Below are 27,248 nucleotides of genomic sequence, written 5' to 3'. Positions count from 1 at the left end.
GACAAGTATATTAAAACTGACATATTTAATAATCAATAGGAAATTTATTTTAATTTTTTTCTACCTGATTGCCTAACCGTTTATTGCGTGCTTATAATAAAATTATCATAATTTATATATAACGACATAATAATTTTGCCGTCTTTATAGTACTAGATAGTGCTAAATGCCGAATATTATATACGAAATTAATCCATTTGACAATTTCCATGTCTAGCTTTACAAAATATATACACATAAGCTCATTTAACGGTAAAATATTTATATTAATATTCAATTTGTTAGAAAAATGTTATTATAAGCCGATAATAGTGATAGCTTCCTTCATTAAGCTGTTGCTATGTCGTTAAGTGAGAATTAGATAGCAGTTTCACATAATATCACCCGGTGCTTAGAGACAACTTATATAAGTCAATCGAAGATGTAAAGTAACGTTGCCGAGAACAGGAATTAGATGGGTGACCGTTTGCCTAAAAGACCGGTTCTTATAGATTTTTTAGATCCTGAAGTCCATGACCTCAAATATGCTTTTTAACTTGGAACTCAATTTACTTCTTTATTGGGAATGTTTCATGAGGGTAGTAACAAAACTGGCATTCAGCCTAATTTGATCTGGTCAGAAAGAAATCTAGGACATTGATTTATGGACTAGGTATCCAAAAGTTTGGTACTAATCACAATAAAAGTTTTTGTCTAGAACAATCTCGAGAGTGCCCTGATTGATTAATACAGCTTCTATTACCGCCCACCTTTCGACCTTCTTCAAAGAGCTAAATACTTATAGATTTTCACCTAAATTGGTAGAAAGTGTTCAACTGTTCAAGTAACATGTCCTATAATTTTAAGTGGAAAGCTCAAGCTTATGCTTTTCATAGTTTTATTAACCAGTCAGTTAACGACTAAGTGAGGTAAGCAACACACAATATATTATAGGATGACCGCATGTTAGTATGAGCTAAGCGTCTTTACGTCTAGGGATATGTTGAAAGATACTTGCACTCTCGTATAAGCTAACTAAGGTTAGGAATAAACATTGACCAGATAATCGCAAGATTGTATGGAGACTACATGACATTTTGATCTGAAAGTCCTAAGGACTAGCAAGATAGCTAAAAGCAAGATGGCTTTCTCTAGCTTAGGAAAATAATGTTCTTTGACTGACGTATATTTCACCCCTATCTCAAGGAAAGAATATTGTCCCTATGCGTATAAGTTTTATCCACATTAACACAAATCATACATGCTCGCCGCATTTTACTTTTCCTGATATAATAGTGATATTAATTATCATATAACATTAATTACATCCATTAAAATTACATCATACGAGGCTTACGTAACGAATTTCACTGATAAAGTCCTCTGATAAAAACCGCTTTGGGCTTAATTTTGATAGTGTATATCTTTAGGTATCTGATATCTTCACGCTCGGTGTTAGTGGGTGTGGTTGTGCTATCATGATTGAGATAGTCACACAATTAATCCATTTTTAGCATATATTATTATGGTTTTTAGAAAGGTGGTATGACTTGAGTGTTGATGGCGGTTCGTTTTATTGGTCTGAAATTACTTGAATGGACCTAATCACGATGATCTTATTACTGAGTAAAAGTGATGTTGAATTTTTATTTTATTGATCTGAATTTGATGTGACTTTTATTATATCATACTTATATTATTAATAATCTAGTATGCAGATTAAGGTATCGTGTTATTCGTAGTCTGGCTAGTCTAGCACTTAAGAATACTTTAGGTATACCTGACTACCGTGGCTAAAGTTATACGCGACCACGAATCAGCTTTATTGGAAGCTCACTAGTCTTATACCTTTTTTCTCTTGCTACTTCGACGTTTATGGAAATCTACGCTAATTGTCCACATGGAGGAAAAAAAGGCAGTAGTTTTATAATTTTTCCACCACAGATTGTGCGATACGCTCGCCATGAGAACAACGCTATAGAAATAAGCACACACTATAATATATCAAAGTGTTATGGTAATCTAGTAACACGAGTGTGACGTCACCGGCGACCCATTTTCCTTGTCACATTTATCTGCTGTCAAGTATTTCCATAATGGTCCTAGGTACTAGAAAATATTGAGTTAGTTATCTAATCATTACTACTGTCGTGTAACAAAGCTTTTTGAACTTTAGCCGTGGCAACAACTAGCCATACACGATGAAGTTTACTGGCAAGTCTGCGTCGTACCCGTAACCATACACAGTCAGTTTTACTAAACGAGTCTACTTGTCATATATACTGGTAACACTATGTAAATTAACTAGGCAAGTTGTATGCTATGTACCAACAGAAGGATAATAAGTTAAAATTCAAAGCCTTTCCTATAAATTGCCAAATATACTGCGATACTGTTATTTAAGTGCCAATTTGCCGGTCTATACTTTTCGGAAAACTTTAAGCAAGTCAAAGTGAAAATATAGATAGGTTTCGCGTGTCTATTTTCTCTTCAATTAGCCTACAGTTAAACAGACCTTGATAAGTAAATGAAAAACTAACATTGTACGAGAATACTAAACATTTCATCCCTTATTGAGCGAGACCGGCACGCCCACAAGGAAGCCCTACTCAAAGGAAATAATTGCTATTAGCATTATTACTAATGGTCTGGAATAAAGTCACTTGTTCGTTTATTCGTTATATATTTTATGTAAAAGGTATTTTCAATTTCCGACTCAGTTAGGTACTCAGCTCTTTATGTAAAAAGGTTTTTAACCTAAAACCCTCGTTGAAGTACTTCTTGGAAAACATGATGTATGCTACGCTAGGAATTATTTAAGACCATTAACGTGATTAAATATGTTCTTGACTTTCGAGTATCTGGAATCTAGACTTATTGATTTTAGAACTTAAAACCAATTTAATTATATTGATTGATAATTCGGTAATGTAAGTGATGTAGACTGATTCATGATTTCCAGGCGACGTTCTACTGGCCTTTGTCAGGTAAATGGCAATAGGCTTTTCTTCTATTATATGGGACTGACGATGTTAATAGAAATGTGAAAAAATGTTTTTATAAATTACATCTTATAATCAGAAGCCGGCATAATATACTACTTCTCCATTATGCACAGTTCGATGCTTTAGAAAATCCAGTCAGACATTCACGATTCCCCACTAAAACATTTTCGTAAATTTACATTCCAATTTTGGATTACAATGTCCATATACATGACGGTGATGTACACGTTCATTGCATACATATTATTTCAAGGTTTGGACCTGTTCCAAGCATATTTTCATGACACCAACACCGGTCCATCAAAATGCCGTAGCATAACCATACTCACTTGTAAATCCACGGTAATATTTGATGATAGGTAGGAAAAAGAAATTTGGATTTTTTTGTGTGTGAATTTTGTAAAATTGGTCGTGTGATTCGTTTTAAGTATGATAGCAATAGATAGTTTATTTTTTAACTTAAGTTTATTTTGAATATAAAGTACTTTTTAAATAATGAAAGGTTGCTATTTGACGTAGCAAAACCGTCACGTAACATTTTTCTTGTTCCCCTAACATAAAAAAGTTAAGCATTGATTTAAAAGACCTCTGACCGTCCCTATTTCCCTAATGACGTAACAAAACAATTAAAAGTCAACATTGGGAGTGTATTCAAAAGCCATGAAAGCCCATGAGTAATTAGACCCTGACTTCCTGAAATCTTTTAGCTTTTTATCCTCTTTTTTCTAACATTGCACGTGTATACTTGCAGAAGAAAATTTGTCAATTGTCCATTTAAAGAGCAAAGACATTTACTTGGCAGTTGTGCAGTTACTATGCAAAAAATCTTTTGAACAATTTCTAATACGAAGGTGTGGAAATATTTCTCTAGTTATATTTAGAAATTAACAAAAAACCTTTTGAAGTATGCAAACGATTATTTAAATGAGTTAAAAATAATTAGTATTTACATCAGCGAAGTTATTTTCGGATGCAAAAAATTGAGATTTTCCTTTTCGCAAGAAAACTACAAAAATACTCATTTATTATTAAATGAAGCGTAAATATGATTGGAAGTCGATAACATTTGTACTTCCTGAAATGTACCAATTTTACGTATGGTTGCACGTGGATGTATTTTAAGCATTCTATTCTATTAGCAATCTATAGAAAAAGACAAAATAAACCTACCTTAATATGTGGACGAAGAAAGTGGCGATCATAGAATCATTTTCATAAGTTTGTAAGTGATCGTTACCTCTTTACCACAGCGCGAGAGTGTCATGGACCCATGTAGAACAAATGTATGTAAAGTCCACGAATTTATATTTTGAGAAAAAAATCCGCGACACAAGGTTGATAAATGCTGGAGTATTCTTAAAAGACTTACTTCATACTTTGTCCTGTACTTTAACGTAAAATAACAATATTTTGATGCTATAATCGTTTGTATATGTTCCAGGTGGCGCGGTACGAGTTAGAAGACCACACGCCGCCGAACATGAACCTGATCCAGCCGTTTTGTGAAGACGTTCACAACTGGCTAACGGCTGACACCAAGAACGTCGCTGCTGTTCACTGTAAAGCTGGCAAGGGACGGACGGGTAAGAACAATATCCATATCTATAATAAATTCTGGCGTTACTGAGTGACTGACTGATTGACAGACAACTCACAGCTGAAACTACCGAATGCAAGGAGCTGAAATTTGGCATATATGTTCCTTAGAGAGTGTAGGAAAGCACTAAGGAAGATTTTTTTGAAATTCTGCTCGGGCAATGTCGTGCGTAGAACCAGTAGTGGACGATGCCAAAGAAATGATGACAATCGATGTGATAAATTAGCAATCTATTCCGAATTGTAAAGACTGAAGGTTTAATAGCTAAGGCTTCAACAATGGAGAGATTTACCATTCTATGCAACAAGACGTGAAATGAAATTAACTGTTGTCACGGGCAATTTTCACTGAATAGGGTGTGGCATGACTTTCATCGTAACTCTTACAGTACACGGGAACTTCATAGGAGGTCATAAAATTGCTCAAAGACCAAAGGAAACCTCATCGTCCAGGTGTGCATAGTAAAACTGACAGCATTCAATCCACGCTTTGTACAATCTTTAATGACATCCGCTATTAAAAACGACAAAGAATAGTGCCTGCTGTGTGCTCGACACTCAGTCCTCACTTTCTCCTCTCCCGCTCATAAAGTGTCAAGCAAAAACTACCAAAGGGTTGATGTAATTTTAGCATCACAACGACTACATTGTATGTCCTCGACAGACGTGACCTTTTTTTGCGTGCATTTCGTTTGTTAATGTGTATCGCTACATCGCACATTAAAATATCAAAAGAATAAATTATTACGTACTAATATCATTCCAGACAGATAAAAGTTAGCATAATAGGTCCCAGAATGTTTTCGGTAACAAAGGTTAAAGCAACAAATTACACGTGCCACGTTATTGCCTATAGAAACGGATGGTCGGCGCGCTATTGTTGCACGAACAAAAATGAGACGAAACCTCAAAGGCGTAATTGCGAAATTTCTTTACACACCATAATTGGTCGTATTACCACCGTACCGGCTTTCACGCCGAAGTCGTAAATTAAAAAAAAAGGTCCTTTTCAAACCGCCTCCTTTTTTGTGGGCAGCCCCGAAGGGATATAAAAAGTGTAGGATTGCTGCGTGGACGTGAAATGAGCCGTGTTTGCGCCACAAACTCCACTTATTTCGAACGATTTGATTTTCCATCGGCGCATTTTCGAAGGAATCATTATTGTGAATGCAAGTTCACTTTTGAAATTGTATTTCGAGTGCGGTTCCGATGTTATCTAACTCGACCCAGACATAACGTATAACATTTACATACGAAGATGGCAATATCTGTTATTTATTATAGCAATACTTTAGCGTCGACTCTAAGTTTCACATAATGATAAACCCATGAAATATATTGTGCTCATGTAAAAGTTGGCGGCGCCTTTTTGTTAACCTTTCACAGAAAAAAAGAAAGTGGACTACTAAAATGTTGATCAATAGATTGTTAAAGAGCTTTGTTATGAAGGAAAAGTGTAATATTTTTGTATGTAATGTTTGCAGGGACAATGGTGTGTTGCTACCTACTGTACAGTGGGCAGAAAGCGACGGCGGACGAGGCGCTCAAGTTCTATGGGACGAAGAGAGCCCACGACGAAAAAGGTATTTTTACCAGCTACCTTTTTTACTTGTGTTCCGGTTGAAGAATGCGTTTTTTGAGTGCACCATAAAAAGAACTACTGAAATTCGTTAGACAAAAATATCGTGCTGTGTTGTTGATGAATACAAGTAAAAAGGTTTTGGACTTGCTGGACACTTTTGTTGCAGTCCAAAGGAACGTTTTTGTTCAAGGGTACATTTATATAAACATAAAATGTGGTGTGTTACACATAAAGTACAATTTACGGTAGAAGGCACTTGATCGACGGTACTACTCCTGTTCATGTACTCTTTATACCGGGATCTCTTTCCTAATAGAGTCAATATTAACCGACCTAAAGGTTCATGTAAAGATTTTTTCAAAACGTCTTTATTATGGCTTCTGTGGTGCAGTTGGAAGTGAATGCAACTGCCGTACAAAGGTCTCGATTTCGATTTTCGGGTCGGTCGACCTGCCATTGATTTTTCTCATTTGTATTACTTTTTGTCCAATAGAAGCTAGTTACCTGCCCGGTATATGGCAATAGGCTCGCCGTCTATTACAAGGGAGTAACATTATAAACCGCGAAAAGTGCATTTTATATACCTGTACCTAGACTTTTGGGTATAACAGGCGTGATATTATGTATGTATGTTCTATATTAAAGTCTTTGAACACAGTATACGAAGTACCATAACGGGTAAAGGAAAAGGAGCGTCATAAGTTTGATCTAAACGAGGAAAAGTTGTAAATGTAACCTCGCTGTATAATGTGTCATAGGTGCAGATACATATATTATGTAAAACTGTACACACTGTACACCTTTCAGACTAAAATATTGTTTCATATACATGCATTTCTTCGAGATACTGCGGACTATCTTAGAGGAGTGCGAAGAAATCTTGTAAAAATAAAATCTGCAATCAATTTGTCTAACGCTATTTTACAGATACACGAGCTTTCTATCAGCGAAATACCATAGATGTTCATATTCAATCATTGTTAATCACTGGCCACAGACTGGCCAGGTGTATAGGCGTCTGCTTTAATAAAAAAGAAAAGTAACTATAATATTGAATTAAATTTCGTTAGATTTTTTACTAAAATCTCACTTTTACATTCATTAGTTTCATTGGTTTTGAAGTTTTGTGTTCGAAACCATGGTACAAGAATATGAGTTATATTCTCATTGCCTCAGTAATGAGGCCTGTTAAACTGGTCAAAAACTGTGTAAAGATGGGCTCAATGACTCTTTAAACTTTTAAAACTCCACTTCCCTTTTGCAGACAAACCACAAACAACAAAAAATAGTTTTAAATAATGACACAATTTTAATGAATAACTACAATTGACGAAAATATTTGTTCACATGTATTGTGTTTGCTCATATGTACGTTACAGGGATAATTATCCTATTATGAGTCATGTTACCGAGCCATCCTTAAGATTGTGACACGTGGGTATTATATTGTTTTATAGAAAATAGGTCATTGGATTATTTGTACAACTTTTTAAGTGACTAATGTGCCGATGAAAGTCTTTTTTACGCTATCTTTGCTTTTTTTGTAACCCATTACTGTCCCACTGCTGGGCAAGGGTCTCCTCCCAAACGAGGGAGAGGTGTGGCTTTGAGCCAAGTGTGGTCTGGGGACTTTGGTTTAAAAAACAGTTATTTGTTGACATTTCTACTCAACTTTACCTTTAATAGAATGTTGTTGCGCTTTGCTAAGTGTTGCTAGGCAATAATTAAATGTTTCGTTACCTACCTACCTATTGGTGACCATCAGACTCATATTTGACTCTTTAGCACACTTTTTAAGATGGGGCTAGTCCATAGTTATCCAGTTCCACCTTTACAATGGGCTTGTTCTGGAAAGCATAAGTCTGTCTCTAGCAAGTCGTTAGTAATTTTTATTGTCTACAACAATTGCACCTGTACAATACTACCAATTTCCAGGTCTTGACGAAACACAGCTGTGTAAAAACATTGCAATGGACAATATGGACATTCGTTTACCGCGTGATTGAGGCTTTGTTCAGCTGCAATTGCAATATGGCGATATTGGCGGTTCTTTCAAGGTCTATTTATGTGTCTGGTGTAGTTATCCCTTCAAGTTTGTTGGCGATTATGTCATCGTTAGTCATTTAAGAATTTTGGACTACCGGGAAGAAGGATTTGATTTTTTCTTACAAAAAAATCGTGAAATACCAAATTTTTGGACTACCTTTACTTTACATTTACAATCTAGAGTCTCCGTTTACTTGATATTTATATAAATTTTATGTATTTTTATAATTTGTCTTGGTCTCACTACCGCTCTTCTCAAAATGCTCCAGGGTCCACTAGGGCCTGCTGGGAACCCATGGTTTAAATCAATGTCTACGCACTGTCATTGACAGTATCAGTCGCTGACACGGTCGCTGATATACAGTCACAAACATAATATATGACAGTCTCTCAGGGACTTAGTGTTTTATTCGCTGATAGATTTGAACTGCCCAGTTAAACAACTGTTTATACGGCTATACAGCTCTTTACAACAGTTTTATTGTTTGTTTCTCTATTGTATGGGCATAGTAACCAGCAGGCTTATTATGTCCTTTTATTGTGAAGTCTCTGTGCATTATTCATGCAAATGACGGTGGTGTGTAATTTTTATTGATCAGTACGTTATCGATTGTTGTTCGTCTGGTTGATATCTTGTTGCTAGTGTATGTATGTATATATGTATGTATGTATGGAACGTTTGCAGGTGCATTTTTACTTACCTATTGTTATAAATGGCTATGCTGTTGACGTGATTTGTCTTTTTGATAGACAGGATCGATTGGTTGTGTAGATTCGAGTTGCGATTAAAGGATGATACATTTCTTTGATGTAATCGTCTTTTGACAACACTGTTTGCGTAAATATGATGCTATTATAAATCGTGATTATATCATGATCATGTTTTGTATTTGTTCTGAGGGGGCGTGAAGGTCCCAAAGAAAATTACAAACTCTTAACTATCTACGGAATACGAATACTAGATATAGCTAGAGATATCAGCTATAGATGGCATAATTACGTAGAAATCTACGCAAAATTCATAACCTACCTATTAATGGGGAAGAACTTGCTCCCGGAGTGAGTAAGGGCTTTGAATACTCCACACTGGCCAATTGCGAGAACTTAATATACATTTAACTTATAACTTATAATATCATAATTAACAAAGAAATGATAACGTTCTTTAACGACAATTTATGTTATTTTGCAGGCGTGACGATACCCTCGCAGCGGCGGTACGTGGAGTACTACGCGGCGCTGCTCCGCTCGGGGCTGCAGTACACCGCCACCAAGATCCACATACGAGAGCTGGTCATGTCGCCGCCGCCCATGCTCAACGGCGGACAGTTCTCGCCCGAGCTCACCATGTCGCAGGCACAACCATCCTTCAAGGTAATAACTACAAACTATCGTGCATAAATCATTAATCCGAAAGTTTTGATGTTTTATTCTAATTAAAAGGTTTTTGATCAGCAGTGGTATACAGAAATAGGCTAGTTAACAAAATATTTTTTGAATATAAAAAATCGTCACATCTGGTCAGCGTGACTTTCAGTTCGTTGGGACCTCTATCGTGCCCTGGAGAACCTAGGTCCATGGCATTTATTTGATTAGAACGGCTAATAATCCATTTATCAATATTACAATGGGGTCTAAAGCCGTGTGTTTTCAAGTTGATACTAGTCCTTTATTCCTCAGTGTAAACGTGTCTTCAAAAGATTGTGCTATTATGTCTAACGTACTGTGTGTGTGTGGCAGATGCCGCCGGGCTACGAGGTGGTGAAGAGCGCGGGCGCGGTGCGCGTGTACCTGACGCACTGCACGCCGCTGCACGGCGACGTGCGCGTGGAGGTGTTCAACAAGCCCAAGATGAAGATGCGCAAGGAGAAGCTGTTCCACTTCTGGTTCAACACCTTCTTCGTGGCCGCCGAGCTGGGCGCGCAGCGCGTGCAGCCGCTGCCCGACAGTCAGTACACGCTTACTACACTACTAACAACTGCGCCTTACATTATATTTATTTGTGTTTTTCTTGCTCTGCGATGTTTAAAATTTTTACATATCTTACTATGACGACGTTATCCAAATTTTAATATCGCCTGCAGTTGTGTAAACGGTCAATGTGAAATAGGCTAAATAGGACTCGGCTAAATAGTTAATACTTATCTAGGTGGTACAGCAGATCCGACGGTTTCGCTCTAGCCATAGAAATTTTTGTACGAAAAGCTCACTTATTTGTTGTTTGGTTATTTCCAGAATACTTTTAATTAAACGAATATGATGTTATTTCAGGTCCAAACTTAGAGGCGTTCAAGCTGACGTTAAATAAATGGCAACTGGACGAGGCGCACAAGGATAAGCAGCATAAACACTACGCCCCAGACTTCAAGGTTAGCATTCGTTTCTTTCACCGCATAATTAGCGCAGGTGGCAACGCGGTCATCTCGTAGCAATAGTTGTAGCATAAAGTAATCGGGGAGGAATTTACGTGAGATTTTCTGAGCCGTTCCTTGTTAGCTGTGTATAGTCTTCTTCTTTAGTGTCAAAGTTGTTCAAGCCGCTCGAAAGGCCTTTGACATGGCTTAACGACTGTTATCTTAATAGATAACAACCGGGACCGACTTTTTACGTGCCCTTCTTCTTCTTAGCTGCTGGGCGTCTACGTGCCCTGCGAAGTACGGAGACGTTCAGCTCAAATACCAGTATGCGGTCACCCATCTATATAATGACCGCGCCAAGGGTTGCTTAACCCACAGATCGTTTACCGACCGGTGAGCGCAACTGGCTATATAGTAACAGCAGTACTAACTAGTGTGTTGGCCGGCAGGTGGAGCTGATCGTGCAGAAGATGCCGGCGTCGTCGACGTTCGCGGGCGCGGGCGTGCGCGCCACGTCGCCCGCGTCGTCGTCCTCGTCGTGCTGCTCCGAGCCCGACACCGAGCCCGACGCGCACTGGGACTCGGGTGAGCGACGACCTGCGAGCCGCGCGCTGGCCGACGTGCGCGCCACGTGGCGGGACTTCAGCGGACGGTTCGCCTCCGAGCGCCGCAAGGACAGGGACCACTAGCGACGGCGTGCTGGACTCGTTTGTACTGGCTTGATCTACGACTTAATGTACAGATACGTCAGTTACACCTTGACTATAAATGAAGTGTTGTTTGAAAGTACTGCTGCTTTGGACAAAGTAACAGTGGACATAATTACACCGTCTAATATAACATAAAAACTATATAATAGAGACTAAAACAGAAAATATTTAAAATGTCTGTACAACACAAACGTATGAATGTGGACAATCTCAAAGAAAATTTGCAACATAACACCAAACACTAAAAATATGCAATAGTAAATCATTAAAACAACGACCAATTTCTCCATCTTTTAATAAACAAACAGAAAAAAATTACCCTAATTTGTTGGTCCACATTATGTCGATTGTCAACCCAGTATAAACAAGTCCTTACTCATTATTTGTACTCAATTTTGAGTGTCAATTAGTGGTTATTTCTTTTCTATAATAAATGCTGTACATATATTTACAATAATTTTAACAATGTGCCGTCGCTATTGGAGGATAGGTTTTTATATACGCGTAAAAATACTCTTGAAGAACAAAAATATCGAAAACATCGTGCAGCAGTATTTTTCTTATACTTACTTACAAAACTCTCATAATTTGCAAGAAAATCAATTTATAATGTGCGATTGTTTCTATATTTTTGTTCCGAGAGTTATTATAACTGATCCCTTGAAATTTCCGCCCCAGACACGGCCGCGATAGAATATAGAATAGGTCTTTTTTAATAGCAATGCAAGTGCGTGCTAAATATATTATATAAAACGGACTCGAAAGCCTGAAAGGCGAGACTTAGTGTTTGTTGGTTATAAGTGTGTGAACGCGTGTTGAATAAGTATACAGCGAGTTTTATACATATATACGAGCTGTGTGTCGGTTTGTTGCAGTCAGAGCTACTAAATATCTTGTCTGTTTTCGATGAAACTTTTTTTGAGTATTTGTGTTTGTGTATTTGTAAAGTTATACATGTCTTCTTCGTTTTATGAGTTATGATGTTAGTATGTGTCTATTGTTATTTGAGACACCATGAATATGCAAATACAAATAATTAAATAAAGTTTCTTAATTAGGCGTAGTATAAGATTGGACAAATATTTAGTAGCTAAAACTTTAGTTGAGTTTGTTTTTTTATTATTGCCAGCTTCTAATATATTTTTTTGCATGGCAATAATTTTTCTCTCAAAAATTTGTTTCTTTATATTTTTGTTTGTTTTTTTTTTAATTGTTGACTAAACAAACTGTACATACATATCGTATATAATTGTTAGTGATAAATGGTTTCATAGTTTATATAAATAACGTTTATATTAAAATATATTATGTTATAGGGAGGCGAGTAGTCTTAACGACGCGTTGATCTCTATTACCGATAACGAATTACTTTGTGGTGCTTGTAATTTAGATATTTGTTGGTTTAGTACAATTACATTTTATTAAAAAAAATACTGTATAGTAAAGCACGATACATAGACTATTGATCGACTTACATAAAAATAATTCGAATCTTCAACATTTTGCTAATTTATTTGTGAATTATATATTTGACCAGATGTTTTTAAAAATGAAATCCGTTTTTATCTCAGGCTCAGATTCTCGAAAAAAAGATGGATTTGATCATGAAAAATCCTTTGAAAGTAGTTTTCATGCCCGAAAGGATGATATTGATGAAAAGTTCACTTTTTATAACTGTAATTATATGCGAAACATTTTATACAGTGCCAAACATTTTAAACAATTTTTCTGAACCAACATTGTCTTGTTACAAAGCACACGTAAATTAGTTGTAAAAGAAATAATATTTTCTTGTAAGTAGCATATTTAGTAGCGGAGGGGTGTTATGTTCATACTCCGCGCAGCTGGTGCTTCTAGTAAATTGTACTATATACTAAATTAGTAGGTCTTTGTCACTACAGTAGATGTGGGCAACTAGTGAGTATATTGTGCAGCTAAATAAAGATAGTATTCCCTGTTGTTCATAGTTACTTGTCACTTATGATTTTTAAAAGGAAAAACTTTTAAAAGCCTAAGACTGTGTTGTTTCTGACCGGTGTTGTCGTTGCTCGATTAAAAGACAATATTTCATGCCAATGAGGGTCTCTTTGACATCTTACTGCTATAGATTTCGTGGCAAAAAAATTACAATCAGGTGATAAATTTGTTTTATAATACATATCCTTTACGCATTCTACTTCTTTCACCTCGACGGATTTACCTCGAATGAAAGTATTTCTACCAATGTGTCGTAGTTGCAAACTTTCTATCTGTCAACTTATAAGCTTAAATAAGGCGATATTGTTCTGTAAAATCAAATTTACTACTTACCTATTCAGCACAGTAAAATCAGTCAGCATAATTTAGCTGTACAATATAACCATTAGTACGAACCAACGTTGGAATATGTCCTTAAACTCAGCGGGGTTTTTAGATATCGTCCAATCACAATTCACTATGTTGTTGTTCGGTGATGGCTAACATGCGGCCTAAAGTTAATATCGACATACATTTTTTTTCAATGAATTAGGTCGTTTTTGACAAGTTAACTCCAAAACTAATCCGGCGATGTCCGAATCTTAATGTAGGCGATTATATTTAAAGGATAGTCTATTAGTCACCGAAATAATTATTTTTAAATAATGTGCTGCTGAAATCAAGCTCTATCGGGTCGACAAGTTTCGTGCTTTAAGCAAAAGATAACTAAAAATGTTCCTTTCCATCTTAATTCTTACTTTGTTTCATACAAAAAGTCTATTCTGAATGAGAAAATGATAAGTCCCTTTAAGAATTGCACTTATTGTAATGCAAGTATAAATATATACGTTCGTTTCTTATAGGGTGATTTTTAGGTTTATGTTTTACGTGTCTCACTATCATACGATTTGGAACATCGTGTTTTGAGTTACTGGGAAATATGAAATGGGCAAATGTCATACGATTGCATGGGGATATTCAATACCATTGCTTAATATAGAAGCGTTTCATAGCTTTAACATTATTCCCTTTATAAATCATTTGAAACTATGGACCCGAGTCCAAAGTCCATTAAAATATAGACATTGAACTCAGTTTTTATCTACCAAGATATTTTTATTCACACCGGGTGCAGAATTCGTTACTTTTGATGTTCAATACAGATTAATGTGTGTAGATACGATGAGATATCTATCGAAATCGATGTATCATAGCTTATGACATGATTCTCTGATAATCTTGGGTTAAGATCATTTAGAATGCAGTCGTATCTAGAGGTGCCAACTGTACTCTAAAGTGGAATATTATACGCTAAATCATAGTGTGTTCTGTGATCTATAACACTATTAAAGTACTCTACTTATAACAATGTTTACTTTATCAATACCTAAATGATTGAATGATTCTGTCTTATAAGTCCATATTCTTACTTTACCTCTTCTAAAAGTCTAAAATCAGATGTACTCTATTTCGTCGTAATAAAAGTTGGCAACTCTAGTCGTATCGCTTGCATGAATGGTTCGTAGTCAGTCTAACAATGAAAATAGGGGATTAATGTAGGGGTAATACGATATTAGTATATCTATAAAGTGCTATCTTTGATCTATTTATAAATTGATAGCTTTTACTCGTAATAAAAAATTTAATACTACAATTATTTGATATAATGCGAAGTAGGAAACACTTTTTTAACTCAAATGTCCCAACTATTCTGAAATATTACGGCACACGTCTTTGAAATTATATCAACTTTACTGACACATATTTGTATTTATTATTGGCTATTTAACATTACTCGAACAATCCAAAGTATCGTGTCTGTTTCTTGTTGATGGGTATATACCATTGCCTAAATTTTTTGTGCTTATTAACTTTTGAGTATAGAAATTAGCTCGGTATAAATATGTGTGGGCAAAGTAGTTATAATTCGGTGGATTAGTGGGCGTGTTGTCCACCGAGCCGTGGTTGATGTGGTGCTGTGGTGTGCAGGCTGCGGCGCGTGCGGACAAGTGTGCGAGCGCGTGGGGCGCTACCGCCCGCTGTCGCCCGAACACAACCACACGTAACTATCCACCACCACCCCCCACACCCCCACTCGCACCACGCGATGACGCACCTCCTGATACATACCCTCGAACCAGCGTGACTGACTGACTGACGTGTACAAAATATATGCGGTTTCAAAGTGTCTTGTTTACGTCCCGTGTGGTTTAGTGTTAAACGGGACGAAAAAATATAGAAATAAGTTTTGTTGTAGTGCCACGGTTTATTAAACTGGGCAATCAAGAGTAGTGTTGTACTTAGTAATTGTTAAATGTAAGTTTCACTAAACGGTTTTTTTAGATACTATAAATCTCTACTATTTTCCATTTGTTTAAAACATTGTCACTTTTGTATCATGATATGCGTCATCGTTATTATTTTGCTATCCAGCACGTGTTTGTAACTGACTACTATGCTCGGCTTGCCACCACTAAAATACGCTTCACGACTCGTTTTTTTACGTTTTTCGTTCATCGCTTCTATCTCCGTCATATGGCGAAAACGTTACGATAGCGAAACAAACTTTTTCTCAATTTTCTTAACTCTGCACTTAACGTCAAATTCACATTCTGACTTTGAATATGACACGCACCAAATGACTTTATATACCTAAATACAGTCACAGGCTGCTGCGTCGGAGTAGTATAATAAAAGCAAGAGATTTAGGGGATATAAGAAAGGAATTAACACAGCCGTAGTTATTTTTCTCCACTAAATGTCTTGTTTTTATTACTTTACTTGTTCGCAGCAGTCTTTGGCTAAATTCATACATAGTTATTTGGCGCCTGCTAGACACATATTAAGAATAATCGAGTTATATTAAACAACTCAAAATAAAAGGTTAGATAAAGGTATTTTTCGCTATCGCTTCGTTTTCGCCTCACTGATGCGGGTGTTTTTATGTGTTTTAACGTCATCGCAACACATCGTGTCATGTTTTGTGTTCTAGGCTCGTGTTTACTCATTTGTGCATACGTTTCTTGTTTATTAATATATTTACATACATTCTCCTTTTTGTGATTGTCTTTTTATACTCATTGATGTTTTGAACACCATACTAGAAAATATTTGAGACTTTTATTGTGTTATTTTTGTTATTGGTGTCCAAAATGTCTTCAATTTTGCTTAATTCCATGTGCATGCTTTTTTATTGTATAATAATGCTGTTTGTTTCCTATTTTTCTGAACTTTTTTTATTTATTTTTTATTTTCCTATAATACTCCCTTTTACCAAGTACTAAACATACAGCATTGTCATACTTTGACGATTAAACTGACCTCTTTTCAACTAATACTTTTTTTTATTTTGTTCTCTTAATCTGTGGTCATTCTAATCGTTCTCTCCTATGTGTGGATTGTGTTATGTGTACATATCGCGGACGAATTCACAAAATTCTTTCATACAGTACCATTCACGTACAGTGCAGTTTGTTAACTTTTGCCGCTCGGCTAAATCCGTATTTACGAGACAAAGATATCATAGCTAAGGAGTGCGAGAGAGACAGATGATATCACTGAACGGCAATACTTACTGAATTGCACTGTATGTATCTAACATTTTCATTCGCTGTACATACCTCGCTTTCACAGTTTGAACGCATCACACATGCCACATACGGATTTTTTTAAACGCCTCATTTTTTTGTTTATTTTTTTTCTGTTAAAGCACAAGGCGTTTAGAAAATAATTACTGTTCATTTGTTTGAATTTTTGGGCTGATATTATTGTTAATAATTTTATCTATGGGATATATTTTTTAAATATTACTAATGCTTTTTATATTAAATAGTTTATCTTTGTTGTTATTGGTGTTTAGTAATTTTTTTGTTTATTATGATTGTTATGAAAGCCTAAACATTCAAACAAATAAAAAATCTGTCAGTGGCAACTGTAATCGTTCAAAGGCTTATATGGGTTTCTTACATTTTCAGGTGAATCCACATACTTGTGAGGTTGGCACGTGGGATCGGTGACCTCTCCACACTTCTATAAATAAAACCCCGCTTTCACCCCCATCCCCAGGCAAGGCTTGACTCTAACACGGTGCCGAAAAGACTATAACCCAGAAAATAGTGATGTATACTGAAAAAGTAGTGCTATTATGTGTGTCTAAAATGTGTAGATATTTAACAAAATGAGCGGGTTGTGCCATTGCCGCGGACCGACGAACATTACGTACGGTTTGGAACAAACAAACAAGTTTTTGTGATAATAATTGTGTGCTGAATGGACATATACGTCGATGTATCGACGTTCGTGGAGATTTCATTTAATTTCACCCGTTTACAAGCCGTCGAAGATTCGACATTAAATTCTATGGTCACAAGGTATGTTTCTCGTTATAACTCTTATGACTGATAAGTACATTTTCGGTTTTTTTTAATCGTAAGCTTTGGCCATTGTCATAGATGTGTTTCAGTGAATAGACATTTTGTACTTTTTAAATGTCAAAGACTAACGAGGATGTTTATAGTGTATTCTGCCGAATTTTAAACAGACTGACATTATTACCGGTGAATCAGATGGTTAGAGAACTTTGTTAGATCACTTGACGAATGGATTTGTTATATGAAAGGACAGCAATGTGACTCGCTTGAATAGTTTGAAACAAAATATTGTCTGTTGAATTTATGTATTTAGAATTCATTGTCAATGTTAAGGCACAAATGGTGGGGCTTATTATCGCTTCGAGATCATTCTATAATGGTCAAAGAATACACTTAATATCGGAATAGCGGATGTCTCGTCGTGAAAATAATGTTCACCATTTTGCCGTATTAGACATACCTAGTCAATGTCTTTAATATGACTTGAAAAAAAAAATGTGTAAAAAATTAAGGAACCAATTTCTAGGTGCTCTTATTTCTTTTTAATTTGATAAAGAAATCATCTTGGTTGACCGGCTTGAGGAGAAGGTGACCAACAACTTGAGGATATCTTGTCTGTTTTATAATTTTTTTCATAATTTATAGAAAACCAGCTACACTTATTTATAGTTATTTTTTATAGATAATGAACTACATGCCGTTAGTGTGAGGCAGATTTTCCCACCATTTCGACTAAGTCCATTGACGGACAGGTTTTTTAATGTTTTTGTATACTTTCGAAAGATCTCACTAACTGCCGTCATAATGTAAAAATTTGTTAGGCACGACGTGGCCGCTGTGGTGTTATTGTGCGTTATATTGGTCTCTTATTTGACAGGAAGGCAAAATTAGATATTTATAGTTGTAGAGGAAAATTGTCTTTGTGATCTGAATGCCTGTCAAAATGATATACGACAAAAAGTTAATTTGTTATTTATCATTAACTCACTCACACTACAACCACTTATTTCTTTGGTAGGCTTGTAGCCTTAACCTCTTTTGTTGTGAGTGAATATTTGATATTATTTGTAATTCTCCTTTCCCGCCAAATACACCACAACAGCCACATTGTTAGTAGAAAAATAAAACTTCCAAAAAACAAGTTTGATACTTGATACAATTTTATGAAAGGAACTGAAGGCCTAGTAACCTTAAAATTTTTGATCTTCGCCTAGTTCATAAACAAAACATAGAAACTAAAAAAAATAATAATACATTGTTTTATTATATTTTACAATACATTGATACATTTCTACAGTACCTTTATCGAATGTTATCGAACGGATCGTTGAGAAAACGCAATGGAACGAAAAATAATAAATATTAAAAGTTTAATTTTCATTATTGCAAGTGTTTCGTTATGCTAGGGTTTGTCAAACATTATTGTTAAAGTACAAAGATGGCCGCCGGTGCAGGAGTGCTAGGTCTTCTAAGAGAATGGACCTCCACGCGAGTGCGAGGGAGACAACACGATTTTCGTGCGTTCGTTTGTTTTGGAACTACCCTCATAATGCCTGTAGAATAATCACTTTAATGTTTTATAACAACTATTAAAATATGTCTGCATTCGCATGTTTGATCTGTGAACACTAAACCAGAATGTCTGCATACATTTTTGATCACATTAAATTTAAATCTAACCTTCTTTGAATCAATAGGAAGAGACATAGGAAAAGTAATACAACAATGAAACCATATTTCATAACATAGATCCCATGATAAAGCTTAATCTGGCTTTAATCAGATTCAAAACCACTAACGGCCTGGTCTTTCTTCTAAGGTCGTTTGCGAAACGTAGGTTGACTATCTACTTTCAAACTTATGTTTGGATATAAAACTATATAAAAAAGAAAATGTTATTTCTGCAGGTATTTTTGTAGGGTAGTTCGAAATATTCGAACTGATTTGCTGATATGCAATGTGTTTTTGTGTTTTGCAATTGAGAGATATGTTTACTAATAACAAACAAATGGTTGGATATGTGAATGAAGGGTTTAATTTTCTTAAATATACAGTAAATATAAATGCGAATAACTTTATATCTTCTGTAGTAAATCTTAAAGTCTTGAGTTCCAAGTTTTAGAGAGAAATGTTCTTATGATACATCAACTGAATCAATTCGCTTGTTTGTCACATCCTATTTGATAGAAATATATATTTTTATCAGGACAAGGAAAGAACTATTTAATTTAAATTACTTGATTTATTCTTTAGTCTTAGCCTACTCCCGTGGGGGAAAGGCGTGATTTTATGTATGTACTTGATTAATATTTATTTCTAAGAGAGTTAAACCTTCATTCAACAAACAGGCGACTAACTGTACCTTAAGGATCGATGCAAAGCCGTTTTTTTATTTAATTGTAAATATTATTGTTACGATAATTAGTGGTTAATCGAGATCTGTTTTTTAATAAGTAGGTTGTGTTGCAACCTAGCGCCTTACGTTTTATCATTTGACAATAGCATGAGCATTGTCTATGGCTGGTCCATTTGCAATGGAGGGAAATTAATAATGTCTAATTAATGTGTTTGCTTTTGTTCTGTTAGATGATTGTGATTTTTGATACTTCATTACAGTCTTACTTAGTTACAAAATATTTTTTTGAAATCGATGATATTTCACTTCGTTGTTTTAAAATCTCTAATATCTAACATAAACCTCCTGTGCGACTGAACACACAAAGCAGTTTGATAAGAATTCAATTAGTTATCTTCTATATTGCCTAACAGAACAACACACAACACATGTTTCTCGTTTGTGTTTCTATGACGTTTAGGAGAGTTCATGGTTATTGTGATATGTAGGGCTTGTAGGGGGATACGGTGGCTCAAATCTTTCGTATGCGGTGCGACCGACACGACCGACAAGACCGATGCGATGCGGGAATACGAGTACGACGCTGTTTTGTTATTTTTACAAGATGTTTAACGAGACTACGCAAAGGTTTGAGCCATCACGAAATTGTTGTAACGACGGGTTTATCGTGAATGCCAGTGGACTATATGCGCTGAATTACTACGGAAAACAGTGTAGTACGGGGATGTGTTCGAAATTTATAACATGCGCGAAACGATTATGAGAGAGTAGACAAGTGTTAGCAGTGAGTACGCCGCGGCTGTTTGGGGTTACTGAAAGCGTACATCTCGTGTGTTCATGGCCTATGAGGGTTTAATGATGTGTGAAATGGATGGCATTTTGGACAAACTCGCTGAAGTTTAATGTAGCAAGTAAGCGATGATTACTGTAGTTAGGTTAGATCGTGTCTAGATAGGTTTAAATAACGTCATAGAAACGAACAGAGCTGCGAAAAGTTCGATAAAGTGACAAAAAAATATTGATTCTTTTAGGCATTACGATTTTAATTTCTTAATAACGGCTAAGACGGAGTCACATGAAGCTTCCAGTTTAAAAAAAGTTTTTTTTTATTAAGTGTCATGAATTTGTTTTTTTTTTTCATTAATTAGTTTGTAATTTTTTAATTGTATCGCTTCAGATTTCTAGTTATCTGTTAAGTAAATGTATTTGGCTCAGTAATTTTTTTATTCTGAAAATTCTATGCGTCATTTTAACTTCCGATTTGTAAATAAGGATGGTGAAATTCTAAATTACTGTTTTTTACATATGTTTTTTTTTGTAAAATTTGATATAAGCAGCGAATTACAATCTATTTGGCGTCCGGAGGTTAATATACGCGTATATATCATCAAGTACAAATTTAGGAGTTGTTAGTTTGATCCGTCTTAGACAGACGGAGTGGACTAAGTCATTAACTTATTCTCCAAAATAATATTTTTTAATGGAAATATTTGAATAAACAGCCACCTCTAGTATTAAAATAACCCCCATTCCAAGAAAGTGGTACCTAGACGTTCGAATTTTTATTTTATTTGTATTCGCACGAAAATTCGTTATCGGTTAACCGCTCGACCTCCCCACTCCCTTCATCAAAGGTTTAGCTTTAAAGATTGTTGTTTGCCTTATAAAAAAATGTGATCTTATGAGGATTATACTTAAAGGATGTCGCTGTGAGTTGCGGACGTAGGCGGAGCGTTTGTCGCATACACTTTGCAGATTTTTACTATTCGACCTAAGAGCTAAAATTATAAAATAGATAAGTTTTGGATGAGAGCAAATCGAGTGTACTATTTCAGACACATTTTTACATTCTAGAATTAAATTCGAAATAACTTTTTTACTCGACTTAGGCGGCGTTCACACTGTACTCTGACACTGTTGTATTTTGGACAGAAATGTAAACAGTGTGAACGAGGCCTAATGGAAAAGCAAACGCTCCTACGGCCGCAACAAGTATGAAAGAATAATGCCTTGTTTGTATAATGAATATGGTAACATATAAAAAAAATAATGAATTATCTAATATAATAAGACTTTGACAATGTTCGATAAGCTCAGTAAACATGACTGTCAATTGGATACAGAGGCGAAAAGGGCTTTATTGGTTATTTACAACATTCACGTTGCGAACAACGGTAGCAACAACTTCTCTTAATATAAATATTGTCCAAACTGTCGTAATATAATATGTTGCTTGTAAAAAACTGTCACAAGTATTGTAAATTAGTAGCTGTCTGTGTATTATCTGTAATTCTACGTTTGTCGCAACGTGAATGAGGTTTTAGTACGAAAGCTAGCTAGCGACATGCTCTACGAATGATTATAACGATGTCACTTATAAATGTCTAGTATTCTATTGTTAATCAATGTTCGAGAACTAAGACCAATCGATGGTGCGATTTGTCGCAATTGCGATCAGTCGTGCCGTGTAAAGAGGGCTTTAAGTGATCGACTTTTCAAACATAGGTACTAGTAAAGCCCTCTCCGCAAAGAAACTAAAAGGAATATAATTTTTTTTATAAATCTTAAGAAGTTCTTAGTTTCACAGTAAAGTAATACACTGTAAATTATTTCTTATCTTAGTAAAAAGATCTCATCACCTTATTTTTTTTTGTTTTGTCTTTTTATAATTATTTTGAAGAAGCAGATTAGTTGATTTAAAGACAATCAATGTAAAATAAAACTTATGGATGTATATACTTGCTTTGTTTCATTTGAAATTAATAACCTAATATAAGTCCCCAACCCACACTTGGCCAGCGTGGTGGACACAAAAAAACCTAAAATAACTGACGACTATAGATCAAGACTTAGGTTTGATTCCTATCAAGCACACATTCGCTACTCAGATAGGTATTTGAAGACTCGAGATAGTACGAAATCAAACAATTATTTGGCTGGTAAGTATGTTCCAGTGGAAAAGTCTGTAAGTATACTCGTACTTCAATTATTATTTGAAGTTGGCTCACACCATAAATTGAATGAAACAGCCGTAAATCTTGTAAAACATGTTTTATTATGTCACAATACACAAAATACTCATTGTAATCCTTACAGCTAGGTACATTATCATTACATAGCGACACCCTGGTATAAATGCTTGTTCTTTATCAAAATATCTTCTCTAATTGTTATTCAAACGACTAATCTACTACGAGTTTACGTCACCATAGACTTAGAAATACTTATATTTCTGAAGAAAGCCAAAGAAAAATTAGTTAAAAAACAGGAACCATAATATCTATTTTCCAGCTGTTTTTACCACTATTGAGAAATATTTATAGAAAAATTTATCAGTGCCCCATAGTATATTCCGTTGGAACCATTTTTTCAAGTCGATTTTTACGCCAATATTCAATAATACTAACTGAAAAGTGTTGTTACGTGTCTGTAGATGTAAAAGTAGTTTTGTCAGCTTTACCAAAAGATACAGCCATTATATTGCATTGCAAATTTTGAACAAGTGTTAAAAAACGTCTATGGATTATAAACTCGTGTTATAACAGGAATATTTTAACAGATTAAACATGTGAAATACACCACAAATTCATAAAACTATTCAATATTGTTTATGAAACAGGTATTTAAAAATCTGCAAACAATTTGTAGGCCTATAATGTATTTACAATTTAAAGAAGCACATTTTAAACTTACATAATTTTCCAAATTAATCTACTTACTATTTTAAATAAAGAACCAAATGATACATATTGCTTTTCTTTTGAGTTGCGCGATATATAAAATATAGTCGTATTTATTAGTGAGTGTCAACATTAACATTTTATTATAAAACATAGTCACTTTTCCACTTCGCTATAATTGGTCATAGGGACAAGCACACAGACTGATGAGGCCACTTTACAAATCGGTAGATAGCAAAAACCAAGTCACAGTTCATTCAGGTTCAATCATATTATCATTCTTGTCAATTCCGTTGTCGCCGTAATATATACCAGTGTTTATTTAACACGTCAAAAGTAGTCATTATGATGTTGTTAATCGGCATTCTTGATATTAGATCTTAGCTTACGTATTGCTTATTAAAACAAGCTTACAATCAACTTTACGAAACCCGATATTACAAAACCATATCACACAGAGATCTTTTATACCAAAACACTGCGGCTTAATTCTATCAGTTTGCTCCTTACGGTCGCACTTTCCGTGGCCCCAGATGTCTGAACCGCCCCTAAATGGCTCCTCTACCTCTGCCCCTCCCTCGGAAACCACCCCGGCCTCTAGGTCGCTGTCCCTTGCTCGTGTTGGGAGGGCTCTTAGGCCTCAAAGCCTCTATCCTCTCTGTACAGCCTGTACTCTCCCGGCCTTCGGTAAAGTAGGAAGCGTAAAGTTCTGCGTTGAAGTTGGAGTTGGTTAGTTCGTGGCCGATTGTCACCCAGCCGGGGCGGATGGTGGAGTCGCGGCCGAAGAGATGGATTCTGAAAGAACGCACAAAATATTATATTACTTTAATTTAGTTAAATAATTCCTGAGTGCTATGAAACTTTTCTTTCCACAGTATTGTACAGAAGATACTTTACAATGATTTGCTTGTAGTGATACGCATGACATACTAATGAAAGAGCAAATTTTACGTGGGGTTTGTAAAGCACATGGACTATGAGAATCGAAAGTAATTTTCATGAAAAAAGTACATAGAATAGGTAATACAAAATCTGATCAAAATTTCCTTAGTTTTACTCTTACCTTCTCCTTCCCAAACAAAAGTGCTCCATAATATGGAAAATCTCGATCGGCTTTTCAGTGCTGCCAAACTCGGGGTCTTCTGATATGATCAGGTCGATGTCCACATTGGCATGTATGAAGTCTCCGTCCACAGACCTTCGGACCGTGCCCTTGATGCCCATGAGACAATGCTCCTTGGTCCGTTGGAAGACGGCGTTGTGCTCCAGATTCTTCGAGTGTCCAGGGTTCTTGATGTTCGTTTTTATCCAGCAAATGTCCTCGCAACGACGGAAACCCCACTTTTTGAGGCATTCGCGACCCATGTCTAAACCTGCAAAGAAAGAGTATTATTGATATAAAAACTATGTTAACGTTTTTGTAAATGTTTATTTTTTGTCTCATATTGAACAAACGCAACAACTTAGACAGATTGCCCACGTAAGTATTCAAAACAAAAAAATAAAAGTAATTTATTGTGATAAAGGAATTAATACAACTTCCATACACCTATAGCGAGATGCATTTGACATCATTTAAAAAGAATAAAAGAACGACAAAGCTTCAATATACTAACAAACAGAAATTGAATTATTCAAAACAACTTAAAATATTGATAATTATATTGACTATATAGAAGCTTACCTTCTGAAGAGCCACACCAAAGGAATATAAAAGATCTTGCTTGAGCAATCTGCTGTAGATCTAACGCGAGCACATCCTGCCAGCGCCACCCCGCGCCCAGGGGCGGCTCCACTAACATCACGTCGAACTTGTTGCCCATTTGTTTTAGATCAAATGTCTGGAAACATAGCAAAAGATGATACTAGGGTTCCTGAGATCTAGTTTCACCTTCTAATAGCTTTGCATGATATATCATTGGATAGGTATTTTTAAGCTGAATTAGTTCTTATTGGACAATGTTTCAAATCATAGTCTGTTCAAAGTCATTAAACAAAAACTGAGCCAAACCATCTCTCAGGTACTACCATAAGCATGAAATTGTATCTCTCCCAAACATTAAAATGTCCACAGACCAAAATTAAGATCCATGTAATGAGTAATATACAATCCTTGTTTCAACATTAAAATGTTTTAAGACTAAAAACAGGGCTTAAATCAGAGGAAGTTATAGTTAAAAGCCATCATCACCTCATTGACTATTAAACTTATAAAATGCAAGCAAACATAAGATAGAATGTATGGCACTAAGTATGTCAGAGTATAGAGAGTCAATAAATAAAGTACAATTAGCCCTAAGCCCAAGCACAGAGCAAAAATTGTCTTAAAAATATGGATAGACTTGCCTTCAAGTCACATTTCAAATACATAGGAGGTGTAGCAGTCTGTGCGATCAGATCATCCTTCAGTTTGATCAGCTCTCGTAACTTGGGGTACTCCTCAAAACGGTCTGCCAGGCCAACATCTCGGATGAAGTTCTGTGGCCTCTGTCCTGTGTCCACGAAGTGCTGGCAGTAGTCATTGTGAGGGTTTGATGATTGAGTACCCTGGAAAGATTCAAAAGGTAGGTAATGATTTTGAAACTTGTTGTTGAGGTAATGTTGAGATTAAATACAAAGGTATCCATATTTTAGTTCAAGCAGATTTCTAGATTACTTTTGGGGGGAATCATTGCAAGCCAACTACTTCAGTGTATATTTTTGGTTTGAAAGATTGCCTTTGTACTCCTGGATACTCTTTTTTAATGAATTTTTTTTACACTAAAAGTTTATCGAAGCAACTTTCTACTTATTTTCACCACTACCAAAGTACCAAATGAATACAATATAGTAATTAATACACATCAATCTACGTTTCCATAAATAATAGACTAGACTAAATCCTCACCTTCAAGAACGTGGACGAGTCGGTGTAAACTAGTTCATCAGGTTGTTCCTTAGTTGTTGGTTTCTCACCGCCCTCCGGTCCGGCGCCAGGAACCGCCTGTTTCTTCGCCGGCACGTCCAATGTCGCTCCCAAAGCATGCCTCAACTCACTAACACTCGAAACACCAAGCTAAAACATTAATTTCCGATCAAATTCACGTAATTGTTGACACGGCTATTTTTAGGTTATATTTCTAAAAATACTGTAGGCTTACGGTTTGTGCTAGCAGCTTTTTTCTCTTTTGAGATCTTTCTCTCAATTCTTTTAGTTTTTCACTCATTGTTTACATGTATTTATATTTATTTCGTAAATGCTTGAGAAGTTGTAATTTACAAACAACTCATCGGTGACAAATGCGTGTCAGTTCAGAAATCATAAAATAGACGCGACGACCGACGTTGTGTATCAATAATTTATTTTGTGTAGAAAATTTATTTGTAGAAAGTTTTGAGCAATGTTTTATATTTTTCTATTTCTGATATAAAGGCACAATTTTAAGTTTTCGTTACACATTTTATAATAAAATGCATAAAGTAACATTTTTGTCAAGTACTGAACGAAAATATTTATCAGAATGTGTTGTGTAATTTCAACATCTCTCCTAATATCTTCGGTAGTATAGTGGTCAGTATCCCCGCCTGTCACGCGGGAGACCGGGGTTCGATTCCCCGCCGGAGAGGACTCT

The 27,248-nt window shown here is 35.6% G+C and overlaps 2 protein-coding genes and 1 non-coding gene across 4 annotated transcripts in view; 2 read left to right on the top strand and 1 right to left on the bottom strand.

Annotated features, from left to right (window-relative positions):
- The window catches only part of Pten (phosphatase and tensin-like protein), a 57,120-nt gene extending 34,425 nt beyond the window's left edge, over positions 1–22,695 (top strand). Inside the window, exons 3-10 of one of the 2 annotated variants that reach the window (XM_076124600.1) lie at positions 4,426–4,567; positions 6,065–6,163; positions 9,401–9,582; positions 9,949–10,156; positions 10,480–10,577; positions 11,015–11,150; positions 15,221–15,293; positions 17,206–22,695. In XM_076124600.1, the coding sequence (XP_075980715.1) occupies positions 4,426–4,567; positions 6,065–6,163; positions 9,401–9,582; positions 9,949–10,156; positions 10,480–10,577; positions 11,015–11,150; positions 15,221–15,293; positions 17,206–17,209 (942 nt within the window). In that variant the 3' untranslated portion in view covers positions 17,210–22,695. The remainder of the gene's footprint in view (positions 1–4,425; positions 4,568–6,064; positions 6,164–9,400; positions 9,583–9,948; positions 10,157–10,479; positions 10,578–11,014; positions 11,151–15,220; positions 15,294–17,205) is intronic. The other variant, XM_076124601.1, reaches the window with a different exon arrangement.
- A 298-nt stretch (positions 22,696–22,993) lies between these two features.
- Positions 22,994–26,917, bottom strand: Mettl14 (methyltransferase like 14). Its single transcript, XM_076124397.1, has 6 exons — positions 26,778–26,917; positions 26,525–26,692; positions 25,984–26,184; positions 25,322–25,478; positions 24,701–25,010; positions 22,994–24,432 (listed from the first exon to the last, which is right to left on the bottom strand). The coding sequence occupies exons 1-6, from the start codon at positions 26,841–26,843 to the stop codon at positions 24,186–24,188; spliced, it is 1,149 nt and encodes a 382-aa protein (XP_075980512.1). The 5' UTR covers positions 26,844–26,917; the 3' UTR covers positions 22,994–24,185.
- Positions 26,918–27,170: 253 nt separating this feature from the next.
- On the top strand, positions 27,171–27,242 carry TRNAD-GUC (transfer RNA aspartic acid (anticodon GUC)). Its single transcript has one exon. It is a non-coding gene; the product is annotated as a tRNA-Asp (tRNA).
- The last annotated feature ends 6 nt before the right edge of the window (positions 27,243–27,248 follow it).

This window comes from Anticarsia gemmatalis, chromosome 16, assembly GCF_050436995.1.
Source record: "Anticarsia gemmatalis isolate Benzon Research Colony breed Stoneville strain chromosome 16, ilAntGemm2 primary, whole genome shotgun sequence".
In the NCBI taxonomy this organism is placed as follows: domain Eukaryota; kingdom Metazoa; phylum Arthropoda; class Insecta; order Lepidoptera; family Erebidae; genus Anticarsia; species Anticarsia gemmatalis.
The sequence above is the reverse complement of the archived record's forward strand: the minus strand, read 5'-3'. Positions and strand labels throughout refer to the sequence as shown.